General features: G+C 46.3%; 1 protein-coding gene across 16 annotated transcripts in view; it reads right to left on the minus strand.

The window, feature by feature from the left end:
* The window catches only part of LOC135089427 (microtubule-associated serine/threonine-protein kinase 3-like), a 271,594-nt gene that overhangs the window by 145,720 nt on the left and 110,874 nt on the right, over positions 1-15,000 (minus strand). Inside the window, exon 1 of one of the 16 annotated variants that reach the window (XM_063984991.1) lies at positions 219-373. The exons of the other annotated variants lie outside the window; for them this stretch is intronic. Coding sequence (XP_063841061.1) covers positions 219-324 — 106 coding nt within the window. The 5' untranslated portion in view covers positions 325-373. Of the gene's footprint in view, positions 1-218; positions 374-15,000 lie in introns of those variants that run through there. 16 annotated transcript variants of the gene reach the window in all.

A 15,000-nucleotide genomic window follows, 5' to 3' on the forward strand; every position in this document is an offset into this window, starting at 1 on the left:
CACATCACACACAGTTGAGTTGCCAGGTCGCGTTTTGTTGCCCTCACTCACACGACGTAAATCTCAGAACATACATTTTCCGTGACAGACACCTGCACCGCGCCACGCCAGCAGCTGCACAACACGAAAAGTAAGCCACAAAACACCGAATAACACTAAATACCCAAACGACACACATAAATGCACTGTAATGTCAGAGAGAACCCATAGAAATATACCTGTTTTACGCTGCATTTTACGAAAGAAGGCCACGATTTCTTGTTCCCAGCGGCGGAATACATTGCCGCGGCTCTTACCGCCCTTCGGGGACTTGGCTGAGGACATGACTGTACTGAATAACTGGAGGAAACGGTAAGACTCCTCGAGATATCCCACCAGCCAGGCGGAGATAAACAAACTGAAGTCTGAAGGCAAGACTGGATTCGCTCTAGGCAACACAGAAAACGGATGTCAAGGAGAACTTTAAGGCGTGGACTCGTACTGATGTGGATGATTCTCGTAGTTAAAAAACAAAAACCTTGTTATCAATTAAACTAGAGATCTTACATGAGGTGATGGAATTAGATTATAAAAGAGAGATAATGCCTCGAAGCGACCACATGAAAATTATTCCAAAAGTACTTTCTAGCGTAAACTCACTAATAACAGTAATTTTCTTATCTTCAGCTTTTCTTAATATTTGTGAAGCCAGAGACACTACAAGGAATAATATATGTTACTACATCATAGAATAAAGAAGAGGACGCGAGAGCCACGAGAGAAAACGGATCCCAAGGAGAATTTCAAGCGCAGACTATAATTAATAAGAGTAATGTTCTTACTTTTAAAATTACTATCTATATTTTACGAAACTGGATATCCTACATGTGGTAATATGCAGCATTTAGATCATGAAAGACACAAGAAACCTCAGAGCCAGCAGAGAAAACGGATATCGAGGAGAATTTTACCGTAGACTTTCACTAATATAATTACTTCAGTATTTACACTTCTCTTAATATTTAGGTAAATGGAGGCACTCGGTTAGGTAATGTAGGGAATTAAATTGTCATGAGAAAAGAACTCTAGGAAGACACTACAGAAAACGCATCACAAGAAGAATTTTTGGCGTAAACTATAAATTTTAGCTTAACTTTATTTCTTCAAGTATTTACGTAGCCGGAGACACATCATGAGGAAATATACAAAATTAAATAAGAGACAAACCTGAACTCAAAACCGACATAGAAAACGGTTTCTAGTGGGCTGATTTAAGGGCAGACTAAGATTTATTGTATAATCTTCATACTTTTCAACATTTCCTTGCCACATTTACGCAACTGGCTGTCCTAAAAGAGATATTTAGGATTAGATTAAATAAAGAAGACTCCGCCCCCAAAAAAAATAAAGGTGATCCCTAAGGGGAACTATTCAGGATATATAATAACTGATAAATGATACAGATAATTTTCGTGTATGTTACATTACAACGATATTTAATTCTCAAAAAAAAAAAAATGACATAAAATAATTACGTATATTAGTTAATTACATCTGCATATTCACACTACATAAATATTCAAAACAGCATAAATTATCGTACATTACATCGAAAAAAAAAGCGAAATATGGTGCACTTTATAATTGATGCAAAAATAAACACCCTTTTTTCCCCCCCTCTCACCTTTTTAACGTGAAAATATACGAGTAAATAAATGAACGTGCAAAAAATGACTGAAAAAAAATATATATATGTTAATGAAAATATACACAAGGCTGAATGAAAAAAAAAAGTTAATGATTATATATATGATTTTAATTACAGGGTATATATTTTTATAGGCTTATACTCGTCTATTAGGCCTACAAGGAATGATGTGCAATTTGTCAAGAGATAGTGTAATTAGTGCAGCAATAATGGGGTGTGTGTGTGTGTGTGTGTGTGTGTGTGTGTGTGTGTGTGTGTGTGTGTGTGTGTGTGTGTGTGTGTAATCTAATGAGTGGAATGTGGGAAAGTGGAGCGTATGTTTATCCATCTGCGTGTAAATGTATAAATCTTTCACTTTTACGTAACAATGTATGACAAGAAGCCACTCAACCACATGCCTCAGGGGCGTGGCGTGTGTGTGTGTGTGTGTGTGTGTGTGTGTGTGTGTGTGTGTGTGTGTGTGTGTGTGTGTGTGTGTGTGTGTGTACCATTTCCTAAGCAATCCCAGTATGACTCAGTAAATCTCTCTCTCTCTCTCTCTCTCTCTCTCTCTCTCTCTCTCTCTCTCTCTCTCTCTCTCTCTCTCTCTCTCTCTCTCTCTCTCTCAGATATTATGTTTTCTGATTTAGCACACCCCAGGGAAAACTGGAGAGAGAGAGAGAGAGAGAGAGAGAGAGAGAGAGAGAGAGAGAGAGAGAGAGAGAGAGAGAGAGAGAGAGAGAGAACAGCCATCATCGACCTTCCTTCCTGACGGTGCTGTGGTCACCAAGAGATTCTCTACTCTCTCTCTCTCTCTCTCTCTCTCTCTCTCTCTCTCTCTCTCTCTCTCTCTCTCTCTCTGGTAATTGGCATCCTTGATCTACATCAACCTTTTCATTCGCCACCGACATGCCACTGATGCAGGAGGAGGAGGAGGAGGAGGAGGAGGAGGAGGAGGAGGAGGAGGAGGAGGAGGAGGAGGAGGAGGAGGAGACCACAAGACAGTAATTCCGCAAGAAGAAAAGCTTTCATTTCGTTCCTTCTCTCTCTCTCTCTCTCTCTCTCTCTCTCTCTCTCTCTCTCTCTCTCTCTCTCTCTCTCTCTCTCTCTCTCTCTCATTACCACATCCCCATCTGCATCACCTCACAAAATTATTCAGTGCACTGTTAACCTCAATTCCCCTGACCCTTATCCATCCCTTCATTCCCCCACCTAACTAACCCGCAGCCTGTAATCACCCAGACCCAGATTGATAGAGGCGATAGGAGCGATAGGAAGACGGAATAGATGAGTTTACCTTTATGTTGACGATAGAAAATGGAGCCGAGGAGAAGAAAACGGAGGAATATATACGAAACAGTGCCGAGGGGGAAAAAATAATAATATAAACAGAAGATACTGGACATGGAAGAGGGTATAGATAATATGGAGAGAGAGAGAGAGAGAGAGAGAGAGAGAGAGAGAGAGAGAGAGAGAGAGAGAGAGAGAGAGAGAGAGAGAGAGAGAGAGAGAGAGAGAGAGGGGAGAAAAGGAAATCACCAACTTACCTGTTTATGCAAATGTTTACCTGTGTGAGATCGCAGGTAAAGTGACTAGCATTATATTGGCCACTTATATTAGAGAGTCAAATGAACCTCTCTCTCTCTCTCTCTCTCTCTCTCTCTCTCTCTCTCTCTCTCTCTCTCTCTCTCTCTCTCTCTCAAGTGGGCGGTAATTGGCACGGACAGGTGAGAAATGGGTTGGCACAAACAGATTGGACAGGTGAGTCATATAACCCCCTCCTCCTCCTCCTCCTCCTCCTCCTCCTCCTCCTCCTCCTCCTCCTCCTCCTCCTCCTGCTTCTCTTGTCTCTTGTCCTCTCTCCGTTCTCAAAATTCTTGGTGTTAAAAAATCTAGTCTGTTATGCAGTTTGCTTGGGGAAAAAATCTGCCCCCCCCCCCTCTCTCTCTCTCTCTCTCTCTCTCTCTCTCTCTCTCTCTCTCTCTCTCTCTCTCTCTCTCTCTCTCTCTCTCTCTCTCTGGCATGTGAAAGGAAGAGGCATCACAAGTGAATAACAATGAAAGACATGAAATGGAAACAGGAAATAAGAGCTTCAAGAGGAGGAGGAGGAGGAGGAGGAGGAGGAGATCACATCCTCCACTCCTCCTCCACCTGTCACGAAATGGTCAAGGTTGTCATTCCTTTTTCTCCTCCTTTCTTTCCTCCCTTTTTTTCCCTCCTTCCTTTCCTTCAGAGCCAACCTTTCATATTTACCTAAACTTTCCTCCAAAATAACCCATTCCCTCCGCATATTTTCCTCCTTTACCTCCCTTCCCTTCCCCTTTTCCTCCTCGTCTTCGTTCTTTTTTTTTCCCCCTTCCTTTCCTCCTCAGCGGTCTTCTTTTCGTCTCTATCTCTTCTCTGTCTTTGTACCCGATTGCCTTTTTTTTCATTCTTTTCTTTCTTTGTCCCTTATTATTTGTCCTAAATTCTTTGATCCAACATTTTTCCTTCTTTTCATTCTCTCTATTCATCTCCTTCCTATCTTGTGTAACTTTCCTTTTTCTCTCTATCTTCTCTTTTTTTTTTATATACTCTCTTCCCTTTGATTTCTTCCATTTGTCCTTTATTCTTCATCTAACTCTACCTGTTTTTTTTTTATTTTATTTCACTTCGTCTTAATTCCTATTCTCTCGTTTACTGTCTCTTCTTTCATTTCCTCTAATTCTTCTTCATCTCCCTTCTTCTTGCTTAGCTAATTCTACCTTTTCTTCATTTAATTCTAATTCTTCTTTTCTCTCTTTCTCTCCCTTATCTATTTTTTTTTCTTTCTTTCACTCTCTGTAATTCATCTTCTCTATGTACGTATCTCTCTCTCTTCAGTAATCTATCTTAATCTATCTTCTCTTACTTTCACTCTCTCTAATTCTTCTTCTATACCTCTATTTCTCTCCCTTATCCCTCTCTTTCTCTCCTACTCTCCCTTACTCGTTTTCTCCTCCCATCCTCCTCTTTCCCCTTCTGGTCAAAACAAGAGCCTCGAAGATTATACCAAAAAATTCCAGGCTTGCAAAAACTGGTTGGGGCGGGGAGCCACGGAAGGCCATTCTGCTCTCCCCAAAAACTTTCCTTCCCCCGCCGCTGTTTTCTGGAGTCTAAGATATCAAATACTTTTCCCAGTCACCCTCTTTTCTCTTCTCCCTCCTCTTCTTTCTCCTCCTCCTCCTCCTCCTCCTCCTCCTATTCCCCTTTCTCTTGGTCATTCAAAGGCTCTCTACTTTTCTACTTTCTTCCTGTGGTCTTCTTCATGGAGAATATTCTCTTGCCTTCTTGCTCCTCCTCCTCCTCCTCCTCTTCCTCCACTTCCTTAACCTTCCAGCTCGTTTTCCTCTTCCTTCCCTCCTCCCTTTCCTCTCTCTTTATGGCCGTTTCCTCCTGGTGCTGCTGCTCCTCCTGCAACTTCTCCTCCTCCCCCTCCTCCTCCTCCTCCTTCCAAAGCATCCATGAAATCTAAAGAGCTAAGAAAGTTTGTGTTTTGGTATTATACGTGCGCCAAACTCAGAGATTTTGAGCACCAGGTGAGTGGCAGTAAAGTACAAGGGGATACAAGAAGGATACAAGGGGGGATACAAAGTCGTACAAGGGATTTCTGGGTACGAGGTGACTGTCAAGAGAGGTTACTACGGTTGAGGGTCCTTTGACGGTACTAGGTTACGAGCAATGGGTCATAACTTTACCAGGGATACAATAACTGTGTATATACATGTCAGTGGCTACTAGGTGGGTGATTAGCGTTAAGTAATAGGTAAACGTGGGAAATCTATTTGGTTTTTAAGGTACTAGGGATACGAGAATTAAGACTATAGACTGTCATTGGGCACTAGGTGGGTAAACATTGAGTACTTGGGGGAATTAAAGTACTAGAATTCAAAGTACTAATAGGAATGTAATAACAGACTAGATACCTGTCACTGAGTACTAGGGGAATAAATATTGAGTGCTAGGTGACTTACGATGGATTAGAACTGTAAGAATTGTGCACCTATTTACTGTTAAGAGGGGAAATGTGAGAGTAAGCCAAGTACAAGGTGGACACGAGTTGATTACAAGGCGAAAGTAGGTTACCTGTGCAATTAAGGTTATAACGAAGTATCAGGTCGTTACAAAATAATTGAGGCTTTACGAGTGCATTACAGTCTTAGTGGTGCTAGTTATAGGAAAAGTGGTGAGTGATAGATCTAAAATTGTATCTACAAGTTAATAAGCACACCTGAACACACACACACACACACACACACACACACACACACACACACACACACACACATACAGACACACATGTAACACACACCTCAGGCAATGCTTTTCCACGCACACCTGAGTCATGGAAATTACACAAAACACCCGAGGAAAAAAAACATGGAGTAAAAAAGTGAAAGGGGAAAAAAATCTGACATCATGAAATCATTACGAGTGACATGAAAGGGAAAAAAAGTGTAAAAAATGGGAAAAAAGTGTAAAAATGTAGTTATTTATAGGAGCTTTGAAGTTTATTTGGAAAAAGCGATGAAAAATACTACTACTACTACTACTACTACTACTACTACAAGGGACAAATGACAACAAAGGGAACATGAAAATAAGAAAACCAATGAAGAGTTTGATAGAAATGAAACTACTACTACTACTACTACTACTACTACTACTACTACTACAAGAGGTAAATGATAACAAAGAGGAGGCAAAGAAGAATAGCACAGAAGAAAAGACCTTGATATTGTTCGACTCTTGACCAGCAGGGGCACAGGAAACGCAGGTAACAGTGCAGGTGTTTATTCACAGAAGGTGTGAACAGAAGGCTGGAGGTAGGTGATCTCCCGGCGCCAGGCCGCGCACTTCAACTTAACACTTATGACTGAAGCCTAGCTCGTTCACTCATACACGTATTCATGCCTCACACAAGTCTCGCTCATTCACTCGTTCACACAACTAGCTAGCAACCACACACCTCCCCCGAGACATAAGGAAGATTCCTTATCTTTGTTATGGCTACCGTAACACATGAAACAAAGTTACAATGATTGAAGTACAGAAAACACGGTACATATACACAAAACAAACACAGCGTACAATGAACACGTACGACTAATCGTAGGTGCTACGGTGCCACCGCACCTGCAGTCGTCTCGGCTCCCTACGCTGTCGGCTGCTTCGACGCTCTGGTTGCTCTCGGCCACGGTGTACCCCGTTACCCTGATGCTCCGGGCTGCCGGGATGGTGGTGTTCCTCGTGACCCTGATGCTGAAGCGCTGCAACCGCCATGAGCGGTGTGCTGCTCGACAGGAAGGGGGAGCAAGAGGTCTGTGTGGGCGTAGGTGTCTTCTATTACGCCACATCACGCGACCGCTGCCCATCTTGATGAGGTAGTCTCTCCTTCGCCCAACAGCCACGATGACACCCAGGCGATCCCAGAGGCCTGTCGTGTGATCTTGAACGTCGACGTGGCCACCGAGGTGCAGGAGAGGAAGAGTACGGGCGGACGCGTCGTGGCGAAGTTTCGCTTTCTTCCTCAGTCGCTCTGCCTTGGCGTCGCACTCATCAGCAGCGCGCTGCCACTGCTGAGCGTATGAGCGATGATGAGCCGGGACACAGGACCTCATAGGATGACCGAAGAGGACTTGTGCTGGTGATCGCCCTTCCGCCCTCGGAGTGTTGCGCAGTTCCAGCAACCCGCGAGCGAACGCATCCTCGTCCAGGTGTCCCTGCTGTGTGGTCGTGAGGATCAGCTTCTTCACGGACTTGACCGCTGCCTCGGCGTGACCATTGGAGCGTGGATAATGAGGTGAAGATACACGATGCTCCACCCCCCATCGAGCCAGGAAGCGCCGTACCGATGAAGAAGTGAACTGCGGTCCACCGTCAGTCCTCAGGAGAACAGGCACGCCCGTGTCGGCGAACACACCCCGAAGGACACGAACGAGCTGATCAGCCGATGCTGGACGTGAGCATGCAGACACGTGAGGCCACCCAGACAAGCGATCTACATACACGAGGTATGTACGGCCTGCTGCGTGGAAGTAGTCTGCAGAAAACTGACTCAAACACCCTGCTGGGTGTGTCCGTGTCCTGCCAGAGAGGTTCGTTGGCTTGGCTTGGTAGGAGTGGACGGCATAGTGAGCATCCAGAAACGACGTTCTCAACGTCTCTGTCCATACCAGGCCAGTACACCGTTTGTCGGGCCCGTCGCTTGGTGCGCTCCATCCCCTGATGACTGTCATGGAGTCGCTCTAGTGTTTCTCGGCGGAGGCTGTGAGGAATAAGAAGCCTCGGCCCGTAAACCACCAGGTCGTCGTCTACGGCCAGCAGACTGCGCACCGGCCAGTACGTACGCAAGCGGTGATCGAGGTCGTGGCAATGATCAGGGAAGCCCTCGATGATGACGTTCTTGAGCAAGCAGTACTCCCCGTCTCTTGCTGCTGCGGCACGTACCATTTCCACAGTCTGATCCTGGAGTGGTGCTAAGCGGACGCCGTCCTCATTGGTGGCAGATAACGCTGAGATGACCGCTGAGTGGAGAGGGTCGAGGTCACCAGAAGTAGCAGCATCCTCTTCCTCCACTGGGTCCTGTACTGGAGCACGTGAGAGGGCGTCGTCTGTCAACTCGATGGCCATGGATCCACCAGCCATTGCACGTAAACCTTCCTTTGCTTCGAAGACGCTGGGAAAGGCCTTGATCACAGCAGCAGCGTGCCCCGCACGCTGCTGTGGCGTTGGGTCGTAGGAATGAGGCCAGCTGATCACTTCTGTGGGCGTAGATAGAGGTGGCTGCGAGGCGGTCGGGTACTTGATGGAGCTGTTGCCGGTGTGCTGTTCTTCCCTGCGTAGCGGTCGGATTTGAGCCGGAAAATCTTCGGGGAGGATTCCGAGAGCGATGGAATCGTACCAGCTAAGCAGCGCCCCCTTCACCTCCTTCACCACGCTCACAACAGTCTCAGCTTCCCTGTCGCCCAGTTGCAAGTGCGACGAGAAAGTTCCTACACAGGTGAGGGGGTGATTACCGGCAGCATAAAGTCCATCACCATCAGCGGGCGCCAAGCTGGAGGGCGGGATTCCAAGGAGTGTTGCCGTGTCGAGGCCAATAACGGTCGTTTCGGCCCCAGAGTCAGGAGTCCACGTAATCTTGTCTCTTCCAGCGGGATGTGTGGCGGTAATGAGCACCTGGGGCGCAGGTCGTGCCGTCACCGTCTTTGTGTATACGCCTGATAAGAGCTGGTATACACTGGCACTGGCTCCCCGCCTCGGGCCCTGCACCGCGATGAGGAGAGGACAGTTGAGGAACTCCTCGAAGCTCCTCGTCGTTTCCTCACTGGTCTGCTGACATACACTCGCAAAATGCCCTCTTTTCCCGCAGTTACGACACACTTTATCTATTGCCTGGCATCCCCTTTTGTCACTGCGACAATCTTTGCCACAACGATAACAGCCCGTGGGGCTTGAGCCCCCGAAACTGCCCTTCCTGTAGTTCGAGACAGCGTTCACACCATGGCTCGAAGAGTGAGAGCCGCCCCTTAGTACTGCACTACACTGGTTAGCGCTCTCTGATGCTCTGCAAATATCTATGGCGTTTTCAAGGGTGAGTTTCTTGTTTTCCAGCATGCGTTTCAGAGCCACTTCGTCTCGTGTCCCAACGACAATTCTGTCACGCAGCTGATGGTTTATGCACTGGTCGCAAAAGTCACAGAAATTGGCGATTTCCTTTACAGCACATAAAAAGTCGTCAAAACCTTCTTGCGTTTCTTGCACGCGGGAGTAGAAGTCTCTTCTATCCATGATGATGTTGCGCTGGCTTCGCAGGTACTCACAACATTGCATCGAGGATGGTTCTTAACCTCCGCGTCTCTCGGTAAGCTTATCCCGTAGCGAAGTGTACGGGTCCACTCGTCGTCTAGGACAGCAGCGAGTGCCGCCCTCTGCTCAGCCAGGGAGAGACAGTCTATCCTGGCGAGGGTTACGTATCCTTCAAACTTATGGCGCCACGTGTCGAACTCACGTAAAGATGCTGACGCCGTTAAGTGAGGAATGATGGTGGCGGACGTCGGGAACCTCGCGCCCTGGGTAGACGTGCTGCGGGCTGTGGTTTCGCCTTCATTGCTCGCCGTGGTGCGACTGGGAGCTTGTGTCCCCACTCTCTCCAGCAGCTGGGTTAAACGCTCCTCGCGAGCCTGACTCTGCTCCGACTGTCGCGCTAGCAGGGCAGCCAGCGCCTCCAACTGCTTCTCTCCATTCTGCGCCGTACCCACTGCAGCCTTGTCCTGATCCTACTCACTGCGCCATGTTCGACTCTTGACCAGCAGGGGCACAGGAAACGCAGGTAACAGTGCAGGTGTTTATTCACAGAAGGTGTGAACAGAAGGCTGGAGGTAGGTGATCTCCCGGCGCCAGGCCGCGCACTTCAACTTAACACTTATGACTGAAGCCTAGCTCGTTCACTCATACACGTATTCATGCCTCACACAAGTCTCGCTCATTCACCTCGTTCACACAACTAGCTAACAACCACACAGATATGAGTAACTCCTCCATTCCTCCCTCACTTCTCTCCATTCCTCCCTCCCTCCCTCCCTCCTTCATTCCTTCATTCCCTCCTAACCCAGGAAGTCATTTTGAGGACAATTAGTAGGCGTGATTCTGGCAAGACTTAAAAGGCCTACTTATTCTCTCTCTCTCTCTCTCTCTCTCTCCTCTCTCTCTCTCTCTCTCTCTCTCTCTCTCTCTCTCTCGTGACAGTCATCTTTAACCCCGCGACTGCTCCCTTGCACGCTAAAATGGAGTTAATAGAAAGGGAATGAAGCAGAAGGGGAAAGAATGATGGGGAAACGTGTGTGTGTGTGTGTGTGTGTGTGTGTGTGTGTGTGTGTGTGTGTGTGTGTGTGTGTGTGTGTGTGTGTGTGTGTGCGTGTGGACAGTTATTCACGTATTTACCTCGTGTTTCTTCGACCACCCACACACCCACACACACACACACACACACACACACACACACACATACACACACACACACACACACACACACACACACACACACACACACACATGAGGAAGAGAAGTGGAGAAGGAGGTTGGAGATGATGGAGGAGGAGGACCCAATGACCTTCCCTTGAGATGTGAAGGAGGAGGAGGAGGAGGAGGAGGAGGAGGAGGAGGAGGAGGAGGAGGAGGAGGAGGAGACGACCTTGGCATGAAGTTCTCCGTTATTTAGTTTTCTCTATTTTTTTTTTTCTTTACGTGGAGTGCAAGTCTCTCTCTCTCTCTCTCTCCTCCTCTCTCTCTCTCTCTCTCTCTCTCTCTCTCTCTCTCTCTCTCTCTCTCTCTCTCTCTCTCTCTCTCTTTGTCTAACCCGCAATTCCTTCAGGTAAATTCCATCACCCTCTTCTTCCTCTTCTTCCCCCTTCCCAATTCTCTTCCAGGTTATACCCATTTAAAAAAAGTCCCCCTTTATTGCCCCCTCCTTTCCCCATCACAATATTTCGTCCCATTCCTTTTTTCATTATTTTTAGTCCCCCATCGCAGCACTCATCCCTGTCCCCGTTTTCTCTTGTGTCAGCCAAAGAACACGATATATTATCACGTGATTACAACAAGAAATACAGAGAGAGAGAGAGAGAGAGAGAGAGAGAGAGAGAGAGAGAGAGAGAGAGAGAGAGAGAGAGAGAGAGAGAGAGAGAGAGAGAGAGAGAGAGAGACTAAAGTACTAGGTAGCATGCACGACGACACACACACACACACACACACACACACACACACACACACACACACACACACACACACACACCATGTACCACTCCCTTACACACTGCTGGGAAAGGGGTGCACCTCCTCTTCCCTTTGTTCCCTCCTCCTCCTCCTCCTCCTCCTCCTCCTCCTTGCAATCACGAGATGGTGGGCCTTTCAAGTCTCCCAAGTGAAGCTCCCTTTAAATGTGATCCAGGGAGTCACAAGCGTTCCCTTCACACTGGCGTACTTCATTGTTGTCTAAGGAGAATTGAACGAAATACTGAGCAGAACTATCTTAATCTATATCTATTCTTAACCTTATTCTATACCGTAATCATATTTCATAGTCTGTCTTAAACAAAGGTATAAAAATATCAGCCATACTAAATCTACCGTAATGTCTGCTAACTGAACCGAACACAAACTTAACCTAACCTAACCTAAACCGAACCTAAACTAAACCAAACATACAAGAAGCAAACTCCAGCTAACCTAACTTAACCTAACATGGAATATCCTTGATTAAACTTAACCTAACCTAACCCAAATCAAACCAAACGCAGGATGTCCTTGAAAAAAAAGAAACTAACCTAACCTAACCTAACCTAACCTAACCTAACCAAACACACACATACAACAACAACCTCACACAAAACTAACCAAGCCAAACACAAGCAAACGAAACAATAACTAAAAACAAGCTTAACATAACACTGACTCAATCTAACCCAACACTCCAAAAAAACAAGAAAGACTGGATCCTGTTCCCTCCTTTATTTATCCCGAAAGAGCGCTATTTATTGACCCTCGCCGCGCACCCAAGGACCTGCCTGCTGGGCGGCGGCGTGGCACAGCGGGGAGGCACGGACGCAGGCACTGATACAGGCACTGGGGCGAGGCGAGCAGAGACACAAAGGAAACGGACACAGGCAGGGAGTAAAGAGGAGGATTAAAATGTTAGATAGACAGGTGGACAGAAAGAGATGGAGACAAGGAATAAGCAGAATTGGGGGAATAGACAGACGTGACAATAAACAGGATTAAGGGAACAGACAGGACAAACGGACAGAGGCAGGAAGTAAATGAAGGAATTACAGCAGTTGATAGACAGGACATAGGAAAAACAAGACAGAAAGAGGCAGAAGAAGATAGATAATAAACAGAAGAATAAGTTTAACAGACAGGCGCGACAAAGGGACACAGACAGAGAAGAATTATAGAAAGAGATAGAAGGAGGCAAACAGAGACAGATAATAAACAAAAGGATAAGGAGAACAGAAAGACAAGGCGGACGGACAGAAAGAAACAAGGAAAAAAGGAGTAAAGAGAAGGATTAGGGCAAGATAAGATCACGGACAGAGAAAATAAAAACAATAAACGGAAGAATTAAGGTAACATACACGACAGATGGGAAGAAACAGGAGGGAAACAGGAAATAATAAGTAGAAGGATTAAAACAAAGACACAACATGGACAGACAGACACAAGGAAGGAAGGAAAGGAAGCAGCGGCACTAAGCAGGAAAGAGAGAGGCACACACACACACACACACACACACACACACACACACACACACACACACACACACACACACACACAGGCACTAATAGACAAAAAAACAGACACTAAACAACAGGAGGTAAATAATCACGGCACAAGCGCATTCTACAAGCAAACACAGCCAAACAAAGGCAACAGGGAAGGGAAAACCAAACAGGAACAATGGATGGACCTAGTTGGGAGATAAAAAAAAAAAAAAAAAGAAGGAAAAAAAAACATCAGGAAAGAAAAGAAACAAGAGAAACAAGGTTATCAAAAAGCAATATTCATGAAAAAAAAATTACAAGAGAAAAATACAAAAAAAAAAATACACAAGAACAAGAGAAATACAAAAGTAATAAACTGTAAAATTCAAACAGATACGAAATAACAAAAAGAGAGCAACAAGGAGACAGAGTAATAAAAAACACCATTTAACCAGCGGAGGCAGCAAGCAGAAGCAGACGCAGCAGGAAAGGATGGAAAATCACTAGAGAGAGAGAGAGAGAGAGAGAGAGAGAGAGAGAGAGAGAGAGAGAGAGAGAGAGAGAGAGAGAGAGAGAGAACGCACGACGCAAGCGGAGGCAAGCAGGAAGCAGGAAAAATGAACACAAAGGCAGGAGGGAGTACGAATTTGAGAGAGAGAGAGAGAGAGAGAGAGAGAGAGAGAGAGAGAGAGAGAGAGAGAGAGAGAGAGAGAGAGAGAGAGAGAGAGAGAAGCAGAAACAAGAAGGAAAAATAACACAAAGGCAGGAGGGAGGAAGAGAGAGACAAACGGACAGACAGACAGACAGACAGACAGACAAGCAGAACCAAGCAGGGAAAATAAAACAAAGAAAGAACTACGAAAATTTGTGAAGGAGAAACGGAAACCAACAAACGAACAAACAGAGACAGACAGATACAGACAGACAGACAGGCAGACAAGCAAAAACCAAGCAGAGCCAAGCAGAAGCAGGCATTGTGGGTAGTGTGCATTCCCCTTTAACTCTTTTCACTACAAAACATCACTACTCCCCATCCAATTCCACTCTCTCCCTATCCACCAGGCCCCAATCTGGTCCCCCCTCCCACTCCACGACCCCCAACAAGAAGTCCCCAGCAGAGCCACATGCGCGGGAATCAATAGGCTTCGTCTGTCCAGTGGCGGGGCAGCGGCTTCACTCACACTGCTCATTCCCTCCCCCTCTATTGGCTTCTCTCTCTCTCTCTCTCTCTCTCTCTCTCTCTCTCTCTCTCTCTCTCTCTCTCTGATGGTGATGCTCTTGTTCATTAGTCTCTCTCTCTCTTCTCTTCCTACCTTATCGTGATTCTTAGTGTGACTTGGCGTGACTCGTGGCGTGACTCTCTCTCTCTCTCTCTCTCTCTCTCTCTCTCTCTCTCTCTCTCTCTCTCTCTCTCTCTCTCATGTTTCATTCAAATTTCAGGTACGTACTACTATTTTTGTCACCAGAATTTGAAATATGACACTTAGGACTCTCTCTCTCTCTCTCTCTCTCTCTCTCTCTCTCTCTCTCTCTCTCTCTCTCTCTCTCTCTCTCTCTCTCTCCGCCACAGCTGCTCTTCCAGGTCAGTGCCACAGAGGTGCCACCGCGGCCATCAGTGCCAATGACGGCTTTATGATGTTTCTTTACGGTGCCATAAAAGAAAATGTGCACACCCACTCCTCCTCTTCCTCCTCCTCCTCCTCCTCCTGCTCTTCTTCCTCCTCCTCATGACCCTCTGGCATCATGACATGGCAACGGATATCGTGACGAAAGTATACGAGTCAAGAGAGAGAGAGAGAGAGAGAGAGAGAGAGAGAGAGAGAGAGAGAGAGAGAGAGAGAGAGAGAGAGAGAGAGAGAGAGAGAGAGAGAGAGAGCGTGTCCACGGTTCAAACAAAAAACTGTAGCCAAGTCAATCCTGTTATGTAATTTTGTGCCATGAAAACACGATTACTAGTTCACCCTCTGTGTGTGTGTGTGTGTGTGTGTGTGTGTGTGTGTGTGAGTGTGTACGCCTGAGTCACCAACTGATAACAGGCGATAGCGGGGGAGATAG

This window comes from Scylla paramamosain, chromosome 33 (genome assembly GCF_035594125.1).
Source record: "Scylla paramamosain isolate STU-SP2022 chromosome 33, ASM3559412v1, whole genome shotgun sequence".
In the NCBI taxonomy this organism is placed as follows: domain Eukaryota; kingdom Metazoa; phylum Arthropoda; class Malacostraca; order Decapoda; family Portunidae; genus Scylla; species Scylla paramamosain.